We start from the raw sequence: 19,532 nt of genomic DNA, 5'->3' as shown, positions 1-19,532 counted from the left end.
AGCAAGAGTCGCCTAATTCAGGTGCACTTAGTCGCATGCTGGTACATGTAATGGAAAAGTTGATAGGAAAATGATGGTCGAAATTAGTATTATTTTAAGCTATTTAGAGCAATTGGACATTTTCAATAAAACTAGTGGAGATGGACAGGTTATGGTGAATAAAGCGGAGTTCAACAAAGATTCAAATTTTGATTAAAGGAAAAACATTGAAAATAGTAGCCACTACTGTATAATGAAAAGGCAAAACAGGGAAGTATCCACAAAGGAAACAGTCAGACTGGATCCAAAAGTGAGTAGACTGCAAAAGAACTTAGTCATAATGAAAATGGACATCCAGTAAGGGACACTATTATCGTGAATTCAGAACACTAACAGGGTCCCAAGGTGAGTGCCAACCTTCGGGAGACCCAAATTTGACACAAGTGAGGCCTGTTGTTGCTATAAATTTGGTAGAATGTGCTGGTACTAAAAGCTGGCAGGAAGGTTTGTTGTATGAAAATAAGCCCATTGTAAGAAATATATACAGAAAGTCTACTGTCAAAGGAAACATAGGGGGTACCAATGTACACATTATCCTCAATTCTGGAAGTGAGAGTAGCATTCTAGCAAAGAAATTACATCAAGTCAAAAGAAAACAGTGATGGTGTCATACATTACCCATTACATCAGAGTTACAGGGCAAAAATGTCAAACTGTAAGCAAAGAAGTTTTCCTTAGCTTCTCTACAAACAAGGAAGTGTTTACCCACTCCTTCCTGGTAGTTCCTGGTTTAATATATCCTTACTTTCTAGAATAGATTGGCTTCATAAGTACAAGGCTGTACTGAATTTTTTTACCCTATGTCAAGATAATAAGAAAAGACAGATCATTGGATTTATAGAATCAGAAGTAGAAGAATCTATTATACGTAATGCACAAGTTATAGTTTCAGCATCTATGTATTAGCTACGAGAACATAAAAACAGTTTGTTGTTAGTGGAAGAAAAGCAAGAGCCAAAATCTTTGTAATTAGATTTCTACAATGTTTTCTCTGATAAACCAGGGGTTATAGAAGAACACATATTCAAACTGAAAATTAAGAATAATAAAAAAAAAAACAACAACAACAACAGATGCTACACCCTTGGAATTAAGTAAGGCAGCTGCGACAGAGGTCGAGAAAATGGCTGAACAAGGCATCATTGAGAGAACCTGCAGTGCACTTATCAATCCATTGTTAGAGGTAAAGAAAGCAGGAGGTAATGTATGATTGCTTTTGGATGAAAGGGCACTAACTTGTATTATCGAAATGGAAAGAGACTGTCCTGTTCCAATGGGAGAAATCCTTACGAAGCTCTCTGAAATGAAATATATTAGCACAATGGATCTCAAAGAAGGCTACTGGCACATGAAATTGCATCCAGATTCCAGGGAACACACAGCTTTCTTGTTCGGCAGTACGTCCTATCACAGTTCAGATGCTTTCGGATGCGAAGGCACTAACTTGTATTATCGAAATGGAAAGAGACCACCCTATTCCAATGGAAGAAATCCTTACGAAGCTCTCTGGAATGAAATATATTAGCACAATGGATTTCAGACCAGGATACTGGCACAAGAAATTGCATCCAGATTCCAGAGAACACACAGCTTTCTTGTCCCAAGGCAGGTCATATCAGTTCAGGGTGTTCCCCTTTGGGCTGAATATTTCAGTGAATGTCATCAGAGCACTAGATTTTGCCTGAGGACCACAACAGTTGCAAAAATTAATCATATACGTAGACGATATCTTAGTTATAACTAATACTTTGGAAGAGCATATTCCTACATTAAGTTCCAAGATCAAAGGAGAAAGGCATTATGATTAAGTTAGCTAAATCCTTTTTTGGAAGCCACGAAGTTAAGTTTTTGGGTCACATAATTTACAGTTCAGGTATCAGCCTGATCCTGCATGAGTAGAAGCCACTGCCCTGTGTCAAAGCCCAAGTAATAGGAAACAGGTGAAGTCCTTTCTGGGAATGGTTGGGCTTTTTTTTACGCATTTCCCGCCAGGGATGAAGCTCACTAATTTGAAATTACTAGATCTACTGAAACAGAAAACAATTGGGGTAAGGAGAAAGAGAATACTTTTTGCAAAACAAAACGTGACTTAGGGTATGAGCCAATTCCATTTCGTCCAAATTTTGAACAGGATTTTAACATGTCAAAGGATGTGTCAGAAGAGTTGAACAATGAGAGCTGTTTACACTGCCCCATTGTCTTTGTGAGCCGTGTGATGAATAAGCATGAATGAAATTATTACGTCACAGGAAAAGAGGCACTTGCAATAGTCTGGGGTTTTCAGAGATTCCGTGGGCTGCTAGCATGAAAGAAATAATTATTCTAGAATAATCAGTGTGACAGAAAAAGTAATAAGCATGTTGTCAAAAGTAACATTTACTGCTATGTAAGAAGCCAGGAGAAGAATAATGAATCAGATGAAAGTCTTTACTTTATTTAGGTATAATGTTGTTACTCGCAATGGCTCTTTATAAGACTACTGAAGGAACTGATTACCCTGAAGGATAATTTTAAAAAAAGCAAAAGAAAAGGAAGAGGAGCTCCACAAGCCATAAGTCAGAAGTGTGTGATAATAAGAAGAGGCGAGGATGAGCTAATGTTGGATAATAAAGAATGTAACAGTGTGATGTCAAGGCGAGGGATTTCTGAAAGATTTTGTTGTAATCAAAACCAACTGCGGGAACGCCTGGGGCTGCGGATCGGAGCCGCCAGGCGGGGAAGCCGCCGGCGGTGGAACATGCACCACCGGGTAAACACAAGGACGAGTCGCATGACAGATCATCGACAACCGACAACAACCGACCACGACAGACTATGACCGACACAACAAGGAGAGATAAACAACGGAGGCTTGTAGAAACCACAACACTAAACACCAACAGTAAATCCACTCAGAACCAGGGACAGGCAATGTCAACAACGAGCAACGACCAGAATGCAGTACCGCCGAGATAGAAACGCAATCCAGAGCGAGTACCAGACTGACTGGACTAGGGCAGAGCGGGTCCCTATATACGACACCATGGGAAGCGGCTATTGGCCGCTGTCTGCACGTGGCGTAGCGGTGGCGACCTTGCTGCGCGAGAGCCGCAGCGCGGAATAGCCCCCCTTTGAATTTTTTGCACAGGTCTTGATGGAGGTGGCCTGTAGATTGCTAATGTCCACAGGTGTTGTTTGACTGGCCATAAAGTCTCGAGGAGGAGGCTTCCCGTATGGACGGAAGTGTCCCCGATGTTAACAGGTCGAGACAACAGGAGACGTGGGGGTCGAATCTGCTGGGGCCCTGTGCACCAGTTTGCCCGTCGCGGCAAGTCCGGTTGTTATAACAGGAGACATGGGCGATGTGTACGCATCCATAGAAGAAGGAGGCGAGTAGAGTTACTCTGACAGATGATAGTCATCTGGTTCCTGCATGGGCACGTCTCCTGGTGGCGTCAGTTCTTGTGCTGGCACCGATATGATGGAGAGAGGACTGCGTTGTGAGTAATGAGAGATTTCAGTATCCCAAGCATCAGGTAGAGCCAAAGGTGGTGTAGCGGCATCTGGAACAGGCGTTGCCGGCACACGAGGCCAAAGCTGGTCCGAATGACGCACTACAACACCTGTGTCCATCTGGATTTCATACAGGCGTTGGCCACAGTGTCGTAAGATGCGGCCAGGACTCCATTTTGGCCGCCTGCCATATCCCCGTACCCATACAAGGTCGTCGGCGGTGAACCGGCCAAGCGAAGGCACCCGCGGCTGTGAGGTGGAAGGACGCACAAGATGAAATAGCGTGTGGGGCTGTCAGCCATGTAAGAGCTCAGCCGGGCTGTGGTCGCCCATGGGGGTGAAATGGTAAGAAGCCAGAAATTGGAGAAGCGCATCATCAGCAGAAGAAGTCAGGAGTTTCCTCATCTGAGCCTTAAATGGGCAGACCAGTCGTTCAGCCTCACGGTTTGACTGTGGATGGAACGGAGTGACCGTGACATGCATGATGCCGTGACAGGCACAAAAATCCGCAAAATCGGAAGAGGCAAATTGCAGACCATTATCAGTAACAAGAGTAGAGGGAAGGCCTTCCAAAGAGAAAATGCGAGCTAGAGCATTGGTGGCTGCCGCGGCGGTAGGCGACATGCAACGGACAATGAAAGGAGTAAAGAGAAGCCAATAAGTACCTAAAAAATGTCCCGCGAAGACAGCATGAATACGCTCCCAGGGCTTCTCAGGCGAAGGCCACGGTAACAAAGATGGCTTTGGGGCAGCGGCCTGTGACGCACAAGGGCCGCAGGCAGTGACCATGTGTGCGATTTCAGAGTTGATGCCGGGCCAGTACACATGACAGCGCGCCAGAGATTTTGTGCGAGACACACCCCAGTGCTCTTGGTGAAAGAGGTGCAAGACCAAAGCACACAAAGACGCAGGTACCACAACATGCAGCAAAGCATTTTCGGTAGAAAGGAGGATAACACCATCCCTAGCCGTGAGGCGCTAACGCAAAGTGTAGTAGTTCCGCAACGGATCAGAAGTCTTAGCGGATGGACGATCTGGCCAACCCTTCTGAATACTGCATAAAACCCAGGAGAGGGTAGGGTCAGAACCCTAGCAGCCACCAGCCGGTGATGGGGAACCAGTCCACTACCCGCTGCTTGGCAACATCCAGGTGGAAACACAAAAGTGCATCCCTACCAAATGCCAGATCAGGACCCATGGGAAGGCGAGACAGTGCATCAGCATTCGCGTGTTGAGCCATCGGCCAGAAATGAATCACAAAATTGAAACGAGACAAGTAAAGAGCCCAACACTGGAGGCGGTGTGCAGCCCTGTTGGGAAGTGACGTTGATGGACGAAACAAGGAAACAAGTGGTTTGTGATCCATGACAAGATGAAATTTGGATCCACAGAGAAAAACACCAAACTTATGAAGAGCATAAATAATGGCCAATTTGAAAATACTTTTTTTGGGCATCCGTGAGAGTTTTGGAGGCATAAGCAATGGGTTGTTCAGAACCATCAGAAAAACGGTGTGCAAGGACTGCACTGACCCCGTATTGAGAGGCGTCCGTGGCAAGAACAAGATGTTGGCCAGGTCGATAAGTAGCCAGGCATGGGACATGTTTCAGCATAGTCCTCAATTTCTGGAAAGCTGCATTGCATGACATGGACCAGTGAAAAGGCACGTTTTTATGCAACAGGCGACGCAACGGCTGAGCCACCGAAGCAGCAGATGGTAAAAACTTGTGATAGTATGCTATTTTCCCCAAGAAGGCCTGCAGTTCCTTAACAGATGTAGGGCAAGGAAGGGCATCGATCACAGCGACAGTTTGCTGAAGCAGACGACTACCATCCTGAGAGAGTTGAAACCCCAAGTACGTGATAGATGCCAGAAAAAAATTTTGATTTCTGAAGATTACACATAAGACCGGCAGTCTGTAAGACATGAAAAAGTGTGCGGAGATTTTGAAGATGTTCTTCAGTGGTGGAGCCAGTGACAACAATGTTGTCCTGGTAATTTATACACCCAGGGACAGTGAGCAATAAGTGTTCCAAGAATCACTGAAAGAGAGCAGGGGCACTGGCAACCCCGAATGGCAATCAATGGTATTGATAGAGGCCGAAAGGCGTGTTAAGGACCAGAAACTGCCGGGAAGCAGTGTCGAGAGGAAGCTGATGATAAGCTTCTGACAGGTCAAGTTTAGAAAAATACTGGCCTCCCGCAAGTTTAGTGAACAATTCTTCAGGTCGAGGCATAGGGTAAGAGTCGATATGGCACTGAGCATTTACAGTGGCTTTGAAATCGCCACAGAGACTAATATCACCATTTGGCTTAGCAACGACAACGACAGGAGAGGACCACTCCCTGGAAGTGACAGGAAGCAAGACCCCTGAAGCAGTGAGACGATCCAGCTCCCGTTTGACCTGATCACGAAGGGCCACAGGAATGGGCCGAGCCTGGAAAAACTTCGAGCAGTGGGTCTGAGTATGATATGAGCTTCAAAGTCGTTTGCATGGCCTAACCCAGGAGAAAAAAGGGACGAAAATGTCGTTGACAAGGAATCCAACTGAGCATAAGGAATAGCATCAGAGACGATATTGACAGAGTCATCTATGGAGAACCCAAAAATGCGAAAGGCATCGAAACCAAAAAGATTCTCCGCGTTACTATGGTCGACCACAAATATGGGAACAGTGCGAACAACAGATTTGTAAGATACCTCAGCATCAAATTGTCCCAAGAGAGAAATCTTCTGTTTATTGTAAGTCCGTAATTGCCTAGTGACAGGTGACAGGATTGGAGATCCCAACTGAAGATACGCCTGAGAATTGATGATAGTGGCAGCAGAACCAGTATCCCCCTGCATGCGAACATCTTGACCAAGTATTTGGACAGTGAGGAATAACTTCCAAGAAGGCCAAGAAGTACAATTGACAGACAACAAAGAATCAGAATCAGCATCATGTTCATGAACATCATGTATGTGGTCAGATTTGCAAACGGATGACACATGACCTTTTTTTTTTTTAATTTGTGGCACACGGCCCAATGTTGTGGACAATCTTCTCGGGAATGTTTCGTAAAACACCGCGAACACGAAGGAAGTTGCCGTGGGTTTTGCTGCAGTTTCTTAGAGGTTGTTTACGGTTAGGCCGAGGCTGCGCTTGGGAGGGTACTGCAGCCACGTCGGCCGGCAGGGACACGCCACACACTTGTCAACATCGCACAGAGGTTTTATTTCCCCGACATCGCCCCATGCCTCTATTTGCGGTCCAGCGGCGCCAGAAATTTCAAAAGACTGAGCGATGCATAGGACTTCATCTAGAGTCGGATTTGCCAACTGAAGGGCATGTTGCCTAACTTCTTTGTCAGGCGCCGATCGGATAATAGCATCCCATACCATGGAATCGGCGTAGGATTCTTTGTGAACTTCAGTAACAAATTGACACTTTCTACTGAGGCCGTGAAGTTTAGCAGCCCAAGCGTGATAAGATTGATTTGGTTGTTTTTGACAACGATAAAAGGCAACACGAGAGGCTACCACATGCGTTTGCTTTTGAAAATAGACGGACAGAAGTGAGCACATTTCAGCAAAGGACAAAGATGCAGGGTCTTTCAAAGGAGCCAACTGTGGCAACAACCAATACATTTGAGGTGAAATCCATGAAAGGAACAGAGACTTACACGTTTGTTCATCCGCAACATGAAATGCTAAGAAGTGCTGTCGAAGACTTTTTTCGTAATCAGACCAGTCTTCCGCTGTCTCGTCGTAAGGAGGAAAAGTAGGTAGAGACAACGACGAGAGACGCCCCACATTGGATGCCATGACGAAATCACGAATCGCATTTGTGAGAAGCGTTTGCTGTTTATGAGACCTTGCAATAGTTGCTCTAAAGTAGCCATGGAAACATGTGGGTCAACGATGGAAAAGAAAAATCACTACCTTGTCGCCAATTGTTATAACTTCAAGTTGAACAAATATATTTCAAGAAAGACGCAATACATGAAAGTCACAGATCAAGTAAAGAGAGTAAGACGTGTGTACACTTTAACAGTCAAATCGTAACAGAGTCCAAGTCTAGCAGCCGCTGGCTGGCTGGCCACTTAGGTGGCACTGTTGCTGCATAGCTGGCAGACAGCACTGCATGTAAAGGACGCGTGTAACTACGCGACGGCAGTTTGAAAGATCGGTGAGTCACAACAGAATCCAAGCATAAAAGCAATTTATCCACGATGTCCATACAATATAATTTGAAACAACAGTACTAATCTCATCACCAGCCAAACTAGCTAGCAAGAGGGGGATGTGGTGCGACAAGAAGCTCCAGACAGTTACATCACATCCTACTGCTCAGTTGGCAGATGAGTCAATCTTGCAGTCGGCAGCATCTTCGGCACCTATGCCAGTGTCTGTTGTGATCTGGCCACTGTTGCCTTCCATGCAAAGGCTCTCAGGTGAGAGAAGACCTGGCACTGACTTAATAAACAAAAATAACTGTTGAAACAGTCTGTAATAATGGAGAGCTATGCTGGAAATGGTAAAATGCCATGTTTACAGTCGGATCTTGTTTAAACTTGATACTAAGAACATGTGTATTAGTGTATGACTTCTCATGTGAAAATATACAGGGTGACAATGTGTGCTTTAATGGTAGCTCAGAGAATGTTGAGGCGGTATTCCAGTTCCCGCCAGATGTTTCATAACATGTGCTCTGTCACAGTACCCAGAGCAGATTGTATCCTAGCCTTCAGTTCGTCGACATCAGCAACTGGTGTGGCATAGACTCTGACCTTGATATAGCCCCATAAAAAAAAAGTCAGGGGACGTAATGTCTGGAAAGCTGATCCAGATATGTGTCATCCAGGAAATCACGCACTATCAAAGCCCAGTGTGTGTGTGTGGGAGGGAGGGGGGGGGGGGGGGGGGGGGGGGGGTTCCACCTCTCTGGAAAAGTATCCATGGTTGATATTCTTCTAACTGTGGGGCAATGAACTGTTACATAACATCTAAGTAAATGTTAGCGGTAATGGACTTTTCTGCAAAGAAAAACGGTCCAAAAACCTTGTTATGCATGAGGCCACATCATCAAAGACTCACTTTTTTGCTGTCTCACTGTAACTGTACAGTAGCATGTGGAGACTCTTAACCCCATATGTGGACATTATGCCTATTTACCATTCCACTAACATGAAAGATGGATTCATTGGTAAAGCATTTGCGATTTAAGTAATTGTTAGCGCCATTGGTCCTGTTGAGAATTTCAGTTGCAAATTCAGCACATGTCAGCAAATCATTGGGTTGCAAGACCTGCATGATTTGCACTTTGTAAGCATGCAACCTAAGCCTTTCATGAAGAATCATCACCACATTTGCTTGCGGTATTTGAAGTTCACGTGATGCTTGACAAGTTGATTTACATGGACTCCGTTGAAATGATTGCCGAATACGATCAACAGTTGCATCACTCACACGAGGCCTGCCACTTCGAGGATGATCTTCAACGCTGACTGTTTTGTTAAACTTTGCATACCATGGCTTTATTGATTTAATGTCAGGAGGGCTGCATCCTTAAGAAGCCCGAAATTTATGCTGAACATTGATGGGTGATTTCATTTCATGAAACCAAAGCACACATTGCGCTTTCTCGTGCTTCAACACCATTTCGGCAGCAACTAATGTGACTTAACAGATAATGTTGGTGTTGTGGAACACTAGTGCCATCAATTGGTCACAACAACTAGTAACACTAACCTTTGTAACGGCATCAAATGTAACTTACTTTGTCAAACAGTTATTCTGTTATAAATTTTTATAATCAGGACAAGACTTTGTGTTCACCTTGTACACTGATTATTGGGAACGTTGATGTCTTTTTCAATCAAGAACCTTTATATGTTGGAATATGATAAAGATACGTACGAACATTTTTAAACTGTTGTCATCATGTGATGATTGATTTGAGGATTGAATTTCACTGATTAATTTGGGAAAGTCACTAAATATTAAAGTGAGGCACTGATCAATATATTGTGAGTTATCAGCACCGATATTAGGCCACAGGTTCAATTTAGGAAAAGCCAAGGTGTTTTATGAGTGTTTTGATACATACAAAACTGAACCTTCATCTCTCTCAACTTCCGAACTTGCCGAAAGTTCATCAAAACAATCATTAGAGTTAATTCAATTTTTGCTGTGACATCCCTCTGGAAAAGAAGTCCGTTAAGGTCAAAATTTAGCACTTTCTACATGTGATCAAAAGTGTCCATTACTATTGCACATATTGGTGTTGTAACCTATTTATAAAGGGCACTGCAACGTCTCTCAACCAACATCAATTAGCACTGATGTTGATGTACAGATTGTCTCTACAAATTTTATCTCTGTCCACCTTCTGTCTTATCATTTAGCAATGAGCAACAGAAAGAGTTTAATGTTAACATGCAACAGGAATACAAATTTCTGACATTGTTTAAGGACATTAGCAATGAACACATATATTGAACACTATGTAGTGTAGAATTTTTTGTTGCACACAAAGGAAAGGGTGATATTAAAGGCCATGAGGAAACAGCTAAACACTGGCGTCCTATTAATGCTACTGCTTCAGCAACTATCAGAGACTTTTTTTAAACTAGTGAAAAATACCTCTGAATAAATAAAGTTTAATGTTTCAGTAAACTGCTAAGACGATTACATATTTCAAAAATATGGCTTGGGTTGAACACAAAAAATGATGGTAATCCCACATATACGTCAAGTGAAATTTGCAGTACTGGGCCTAGCTATTGTGTGTAGTATGTGCATGGAATCACAGTCACTATGTTCACACTACAAAGGTGAAGTGAAATCTCTGACACCATTTTTTTTTTTCAATTTCTGAGGACTTTGTTTGCTTGATTTTTTTTCATTTGTGTCAATTTCTGTATGTCTTTATTATTATAATTGTTGTATAGTTACTTTTCCTCTGCTCAAAACCCCTTAATTCCTACAGTTGTCCAACTAGTTTCATTGTATTGCTGTAATTATATATTTTGTGTATTATTTATGTCCTTTCATGGGCGTAACGAGAGACACCATGGTTGTACATTGTATACACTTGACACAGGGGTGTCCATCATTTTGGTGATGTCATAGGTCAAAGCCGACTGGTGGTACCGTAATCTCCAGTTTTGCCATAATCATTCTCCTGAAAACTTAATATTAACTAGTTACTTTTTACTTTTGGCTTACATGATCAGTTTCAATGATTTTCATTAATGTTTCCTCAATCATACAATAACATTTGCAAATGGATCAATGCTACTTAGTGCTGCTCTTGCTCCACAAAACAAATTGCTACAGACCAACTAGATGAAGATGCTCAATTGACAACAGGAAATACTTATGGTTGTCTTGTAGACAAGAACAAATATTAATTTCTTTTGAAACTGAATGTTACTTACAATAAATACTATTATTATAATATTTGAAGCAGCAACTGAGGCAGAATGACTGCAACTATTTTAACAACATAATTTCATCAATATCTTAAAAGAGTGCAATATTGGGTCTCTGGAATGGCTTAAGGATTAAGAGGAAACTAAAATAGATGTATGCCACAAGCTATAAAAAATAAATAAATAAAAAATAAAAACAATTTGCATGAAAATGCTGTGAGATGAAATGACCATTTGGATGCACTTCAATAACTTTCTGTTGCTTTGACCACACTTTGTATTATTCCAAAATCGCCTTATGCTTTTCAACATTCTGTAATTATCAAAAGCTAAAAAATACAACACAAAACTTGTATCAAAAGGTAAGAAATATGTTACATTTCACTATTGATTAGAGACATAGTATGAGTGAAATATGACTTTCTAGCTAACCAATGTTATATTAAACACTTAAAATTGTTCAGTAGATACATTGTATCTCATCAAAATTCCCAACCATAAGACCAGTGCAAACTGCTACCAAGGAACAAATTGGAAACAACGTGGACTAAACCACTAGGCAGCACTGGATATATGATACATGCTCCATTTGTTTGTTCAAAACTACATTTACATTTCTACATCATATAAAACAATTTCATCAGTAAATAATTCACATAAATCACTTTACATTATTTAACAAAAAAGTGTTCTTTCACAAAACAATGCATTGAGTGGTCAAAAATAATACACTGGTTGTGGCACTAGGATAGGTGAGACAAACTTTCTGGTACAAAAAATTTTGGTAACTTACAGCATATAAATTACTAGCATTAGTAAAAGTTCATAAATACCATTTTATAAGACTGTACAAAGTATAGAAATAGCAGTTATGGCATGCAGCACTCACTCATGTATAACAGGTGGTGTCCATGCATTGCCATTTCTGCCAATTGAAGCAAATGCATAAGTGCCATATAGGAAATTCAAACAATTTGAGAGGGAGCAATCTTGGAATGTCATACACCAGTTCCAGCAACAGTACATGGCAGCCATTCAGTATTGCCTTATCTAATTAAAACTCCTTAACACCCAAAAAACCACTTAACTAAAACAGTGTCCGAAATAAAATCATTTAAAAACTAGCGCAATATTACTGTTAATGGTACACTGGCAATTGTGCTACCTTACATAACTTGTTTCCTTTTACTTACATTATGTGTTATAGTTTTTGCTGGGAATCAAAGGTAACTCTAACAGAATAAGCTGTAAATGTATGTATGACAACTTATAAAAAATAAAAAATTAAAATTATAGAAATTAGAGAGGGTGGGAAGTGAATAGGTTTAGAATTTGCACACTTAAAATAACATACATAAGATCTTTGATTCTATGAACATTAAATTGTTTTCCATAAATAACAAGCACTGTAAAATACCGTGCAATTAAAGGAGGAGGGGGAGGGGAAGGGAAGATAATGGGAAAACAAGATTAATCTTCACATACCGAAAAATCCCTTGCAACTGTTTTTAATCCTTTGATTACAAATGTTTTATAAAATGACAATTTTAAATAAAATAATGTGAATGCTACAGTAGCACTGTTGTAGAAGGTTTCCTGTTAGTGCTGGGCAGCATCAAGTGCAAGTAAAAACTTATGAATGCTCTATTGACTTATAACTAACACAAGTGAATGACACTACATGTGTAGTGAATAATCAAAACTTTTACTCATTTACGTAAACAACAAAATACGTGGGGTAAGCCACAGAAAGGTGCACAGCATTGGGCATACTATACTAGCCTCCTTAGATATTGTTGGTCTATATAAATCATACCAGTTTTTGAACCCACTGACATTTCAAGTGTAATTCATTAAAACATAAAAAAATTGCCAAGGTGAAACCACAGAATTTGTCAATATGTTAGAGTTTTCTTTTCTTTCAACTATTTCTCATTTAATGGTAAATATTATCTTTTACCAGTAGTTCAGTTCATGAAGGTTTCATCAGTTAATTTCTTTTTTAAACAAAATGATGTAATGTTGAAACTGTGAGATGATTTTTGGGAATAATAAAGAATGTAGTCAAAAAACGTGAAAGTTTTAAAGTTAAAATCAGACAATGTAGGAGAAGACAGATAGCTATTTACTGTAAAGAAGACTTGCTAAGTTGCAGACAGACACAATTAAAATACATTTACATAATGCTTTCGGTCACAGCCTTCATCAGAAAAGAGAGATACACAGCATTCATACACACAAGCAGGCACGCCTCATGCACACATGAATGCCAATTTCAGCATCTGGAGATGGCAGTCATGTGTGCATAAGTTAAAAAGTTAAATACTATTGTAGCTAACCTTATTTTTGATGTTTAAGGACCATGCATTTCCAGTACTCAGTGTCTGGAAAGTCGAAAATGTGAAGCACACAGAGAAACAGTAATCATCAGAAGCTAACAGGCAAGAGCAGTGCTAATAATCAACACACAATACTATATCATCATCTTTTTTAAAAATAACACTGTGGTTTTGTAGAAAAAAATTAACATATGATGTTCTTACTGTTAAAATGTCAGAGTCCAATGAGTTGGTTGCACTCGAGACCAATTAATGGAAATCTACAATCACTTTTTATAACCAAAAAATGAAATAAACAGGTAGTTACATCAAATAATGCTTGAGTTCAGCAACATTTTCTCCATGATTTTTGTGATGAAAGCATTAGAATATTAGTTCACTTCACAAATTTCCAGTCCTGATTCCACATGGAATAACTTTTAGGGGACATTACACACACACAGCTTCAGAAACTATTCACTGGGTACAAACATTCTACACGGATAATACTGTCTATCTTCATCTTCTTGTGGGTATCTGTTTAAAAAAAAAATAGGCATACTAACAAGTCTCACAATAGATTTGCTCTTGCATAGTTTGTTGTGAAGAATAAGGCAAATATTTTAAATAATGCTACATTAACAAATATCAAGCTAGGAACAAAAATTATCTCTGCTATCCACAACTTAAACATACAGGCAGGCCTTTGTTCCACAGAAAGGTGCAATGCAGGCAGTCATGAAAATATCTGACCACCTCCCTTTTGAACTAAAGATGCTGGGAGACAATGAAGCTTTAAAAACAAATTCAAATTAGCCTATGTCTGACATGATCATCCAATACCAAGATGAATTTCTGAATAGATAGTACACACCATGGTCTTTTTAACCCCAAAATCACATTAAAAAATAAAACAAGCGATGTTTTAACTTGCCAATGAAATTCACATTTACACCATTTGATTTGTTGATGACACGCTACCAGTAAAGGACACCATATACATGGTCCTGTAAATCATATAATGTAAAATCACGGTAAGAATAAAAATAAACAAAACTTTCTTTAGGTCTCACTTTGCTAGATCAATTACAACCTAAAATATGTTCACTGTTTACAGTTTTCAATAAACTAAACTCACTGATGATGGCACAGCTGTGCCGAACCATGTTTCAGTAACAAAAAAAAAACAATGTTTTTACATAAAAAGGAGAATCTTTATCCAATAATTTAACTGCAAACATGGAAAGAAAGCCAAGAGCTGCAGATCCAAAAGATGAATACTAAAAATACCTGTGACATGTATACAGTAATGTCAAGTACTGCTGATCGACAAGAGAAGGAAAATGAAGTAGGCCCCTACCAGTAAAAAACAGCCATGTTCAATGTTGGGACACCCCAGGTAATAACAAAAACAATGTAGGGCATACTGGATAGAAATATGAGAAACAGACATAATCATGAACACCGTATCTGTTCAGGCAAAGATGTCAAGCAGGGAACTTCTCAAGAGACAGGTGTAAGACTACACTGTTACAGGTTCATGAAGATTTCATCAGTCACAGCCATGAGTCTCCCTAAAAGGAATAATCTGTAAGGTGTCCTAGGTAATATAAAAATATACCGATTCGTCGATTTTTTTTAATCTGCATTACTTACGCTTCAGAAATAAAAGGAAAAATTGAATAAAATGGTAAATATATCCTGATGACAAAAAATCACACACAGTGACGCGTAATGAATACTCTCTTTCCAGGGTTTATCTATATCCAGTAAGGCATTAAATAAGTTCCATCGAAGAGATATGTGCAGACGACATGGCTTTCCCCACATAAATGCATTAAATAAAATACAGAATGCAAAACTTTAATGTAAATAAATCTGCAAAGAAGTTGCGTCCTACTGGTAACACCAGATTGCTAGTAAATTACAGAGCAACGGAGGGCGAGAAAATACCGCTGGTGACGTGTTTGGCCCTAAGTATGATAACGGTGTTAATGATGTCGGGCAGATATTTGTCGCGAAATTTCGGTGTTTGTTAACATCAATGACCACTAATTTAGAAAACTAAAAGCTTGTTTTGGAAAAAATATCACTATATCGAAGAACATGACATTGATTTCTTTCACAACAACTGAGGTGGTTGTTAATCCATGATTCAATTAAATAAATAAAATGCCAATGATTACTTACGATTCCTTGAGACAAACACCAATTTGCCGAACGTGACGCCGCACAGAAACTAAGAGCCTGCGACGCCTGTCACAACAAACATGCGTCACTCACAGCGCAGGAAATTTAAAGACCTTTCTGGCACATCTGTAAATGTTATTCATTTCGGTTTACTTGCGACTGATGAATTTCCTTAAACAAACGCTTCTCCACATCACTGAAGCGAGCAACATTTTAACAACAAAACATATTTACACACAACTCCTGTCACCTTACCTGCCATACTGCATCAATAAACAAACAACTTCTACTTCTCCGTACAATATGACGCAACTACTGAGCGGTCAAAGAGAATAGAGTGTAGGCATGCAATTGTTCGTATCACTTCGTTCCTTTAATGAATAGTATAGTAGGGTTTGATGATTTAATCTTCATAGTATTTTTCCGTTAAATTTTTAGTGATATAGTTCCCGAAATTATTTTTATTCTCAAAAGCATGGGTAAATCAACATTTTAAAAATTCGTTGAATCTTATGTTGGCCAACCTGCCATGACTAGAAGAAGTGCAAACGCTGAGTGTTACAGGAGTTACTTGTGACTTGTGAGTTTGGCGTCCGTTTTGTCATAATGGCATTGGAAGTGCTTACTGGTTGTGGGAGCAATTTTGTAAATCCTTGTCGTGTCAATCAGGATTTACACGATGGATTCGATTTTAATTTCTCAGCTGGAAATTTTACTCACAACATGCAGTTGGCGAAACCTCCATTCTCGAACGTAAGTGCAAGATATTTGCCTAAAGGCAATGATGGTACATTTTTCTAATATCACCAGTAACACTTAAAAAGGAAAAAGAAAACTGCCGTTGAGCAACCTTTGTTTTTTTTTCTCTCTGTCAATACATATAGCATTCTGTCCCTATTCCTTTTCTTTCATTTTTAGCCTGTATTATAGTGTGTGTTAAATACTTTTTAATGAAAAATAACGCTTTACCGTGACTAGTTGTTATGAACAATTTTTATAACCGAAACGCCCTGCTATGACTGTTACTACAGCTTTCGGGTTCAATTAGTCTTTGTTCTGCAAATTCCAAGTGCTGTCGATCTTTATTACGGTGGGACTAAGAGGAAGGCGTGACAATGGTATTCTAACCACTGAGACTGCTCTTTACAGAAAATGCTAGATTTAAGCATGTGCCTGCTTTCATTAAGCTTTTGTTGTTGTATGGCTTATCTGGCTATGGAAGGATGACCCTGTGGGATCTGGTATGTAAATGAAATTCTGAACCAGTTTTGTTTAGCGGAACAATATCACCCGCCCAAACTGAAAAAAATTTAATTGAGCGTTTCTGGTTGTTTTCCACTATAATGTAGGCAAATTTTTTTCGCAAACAGCAGAGTGAAAATAATTAGTAAAAGAATACTTATAGGCTTCCCTTAATCAATCGTTTTATGACACCACCACAGTTAAGAGGTCTGCTTGCAGCAGCATACAGTTGAAACTACTTTATGCGACTTTTAATTATTTTGGCTTATATTATGGATTATTTAAGTTTCCATCCACATTGGATCGCCATTTTGTAAGTTGATGATGCATGAAGACAATTGGGTTGCAGCATTACTATATTCCTAGGCATTAAGTTATACACTGAAGCACCAAAGAAACTGGTGTAGACATGCATAAACAAATACAGATATATGTAAACAGGCAGAATATGGCTCTACGATCGGCAATGCATATATAAGACAACAAGTGTCTGGCACAATTGTTAGATCACTTACTGCTACTACAATCTATAAAGATATGAGTGAGTTTGAACATGGTGTTATAATCAGCATACAAGCGATGGGACACATCTCCGAGGTAGCAGTGAAGTAGGGATTTTCCCATATGACCATTTCACAAGTGTATTGTGAATGTCAGGAATCCAGTAAAGCATCTAATCTCAAACATCGCTGCAGCTGGAAAAAGATCCTGCAGGAACGGAACCAACAGTGTCTGAAGAGAACTGTTCAACATGACAAGAGTGCAACCCTTCTGCAAATTGCTGCAGATTTCAATGGTGGGCCATCAACAAGTGTCATCATGTGAACCATTCAATGATACATCATCGATATGGGTTTCGGAGCCAACGGCCCACTCGTGTACCCTTGATGACTGCATGACACAAAGATTTATGCCTCATCTGGGCCTGTCAACATCGATATTGGACTATTGATGACTGGAAATGTGTTGCCTGGTCAGATGAGTTTTGTTTCAAATTGTATCGAGTGGATGGATGTGTACAGGTGTGGAGACAACCTCATGAATCCATGGACCCTGCATGTCAGTAGGGGACTGTTCAAAGTGGTGGAGGCTCTGTAATGATGTGGGGCATGTGCAGTTGGATTGATATGGGACTCCTGATACGTGTAGATACAACTGTGACGGGTGACGCGCACATAAGCATCCTTTCTGATCACATGCATCCATTCATGTCAATTGTGCATTCCGACAAACTTGGGCAATTCCAGCAGGACAATGTGACACCCCCCATGTTCTGGATTGCTACAGAGTGGCTCCAGGAACACACTTCTGAGCTTAAACACTTCTACTGGCCACCAAACTCCACAAACATGAACATTTTTGAGCATAACATGGATGCCTTGCAACATGTTGTTCAGAAGAGATCTCCACCCCCTTGTACTCTTACGGATTTATGGACAGCTCTGCAGGAATCGTGGTATCAATCCCCTCCAGCGCTACTCCAGACTTTAGTAGAGTCCATGTGACATCGTGTTGCGGCACTTGTGCATGCTCACAGGGGCCATACACGATAATAGGCAGGTATACCAGTTTCTTTGACTCTTCGGTGTATATCAGTCTGTAACTTATATTAAAATAATGTAATGAATGAACTCCACAAATCTGAGGGCTTCAATTCAACTAAATACCAAGGAATTACAATTACAAGCAACTTAAATTGGAAAGACCACAGAGATAATACTGTGGGGGAAGGCGAAACAAGACTGCACTGTTTGCAGAATACTTAAAAGATGCGGCAAACCCACTAAAGAGACAGCCTACATTACACTTGTCGATCCTCTGCTGGAATATTACTGCACAGTGTGAGATCCTTACCAGGTAGGATTGACGGAGGACATCAAAAAAGTGCAAAGAAGGGCAGCTTGTTTTGTGTTCTCACGCAATGGGGGCGAGTGTCACTAATATGATACGCGAGCTGGGGTGGCAGTCACTGAAACAAAGGCGGTTTTCTTTGTGGCAAGATCTGTTTACGAAATTTAAATCACCAACTTTCTCTTCCGAATGCGAAAACATTTTGTTGACACCCACCTACGTAGGAAGAAATGATCATCATAATAAAATAAGAGAAATCAGAGCTTGAATGGAAAGATTTAGGTGTTCCTTTTTCTCACGTGCCATTTGAGTCAGGATTGCATTTTGGTTTCTCATGTTCAGTATTCTTTGGCTAACTTCAGTTTCTTGTAATAAGCTTTTAAAAAATTATTTTTCTTTTGTAACCACGTTTTTCAATTACTTAGCAGTATTGTCAAAAAAAGTACTTCCAGTTTTGTAATGATATAATGCAAGTATCATAAATATGGTGTATAGGGTTTCTTAGCAATATTGTCACGAAGAAATCATCAAAAATATTTTATAAACATTACAGAACTAGTTATATATGTATTTTTAGAATCACTATTGTTTTTATATTATGTATTTGACTTTCACTGACAGAATCTACGTACTGGAGTGATACCTGTTGTACTTATCATTCTGTCTCATGCACTGGCTATTGACAGTCTTGTGACACCCTGGTAGGCATGACATGTTATGGGAACAATGTTTTGATGAACTGTGATGTACATAGTAATTTGTAATTTTGACTTGCCAAAGGATTGCTCATTTCGTGTATGTGTATCTGGAAATTCAATGGAAATACTTTGTGTGCATGGCTGGCACAGGGTGTTTGTAATAACCTTTATGAAGGTGGGCTGTCATTTGGTTCTTCTATAGGTTAATGTAGCATTATTTGCATAATATTTCTAGTGCTTCTTATAATTTTACTACAGATCTCTGTTGATATCTGAATTCAA

General features: G+C 40.0%; 2 protein-coding genes across 2 annotated transcripts in view; one reads left to right on the top strand and one right to left on the bottom strand.

Annotated features, from left to right (window-relative positions):
- LOC124619913 overlaps nt 1-15,772 on the bottom strand; it is a 264,971-nt gene extending 249,199 nt beyond the window's left edge. The window contains exons 1-2 of the mRNA XM_047146549.1: nt 15,715-15,772; nt 15,460-15,585 (exon numbers count right to left, since the gene is read on the bottom strand). The gene's annotated coding sequence lies outside the window, so the exon portion shown is untranslated. The remainder of the gene's footprint in view (nt 1-15,459; nt 15,586-15,714) is intronic.
- A 217-nt stretch (nt 15,773-15,989) lies between these two features.
- Nucleotides 15,990-19,532, top strand: part of LOC124619811 (proteasome subunit beta type-5-like) — a 45,207-nt gene continuing 41,664 nt past the window's right edge. Inside the window, exon 1 of the mRNA XM_047146405.1 lies at nt 15,990-16,212. Within this exon, the coding sequence (XP_047002361.1) occupies nt 16,066-16,212 (147 nt within the window). The 5' untranslated portion in view covers nt 15,990-16,065. The remainder of the gene's footprint in view (nt 16,213-19,532) is intronic.

The sequence above is a fragment of the Schistocerca americana genome, chromosome 6 (genome assembly GCF_021461395.2).
Source record: "Schistocerca americana isolate TAMUIC-IGC-003095 chromosome 6, iqSchAmer2.1, whole genome shotgun sequence".
NCBI lineage: Eukaryota > Metazoa > Arthropoda > Insecta > Orthoptera > Acrididae > Schistocerca > Schistocerca americana.
Note: the sequence above shows the minus strand (reverse complement) of the source record. Positions and strands in the feature narration are given on the sequence as shown.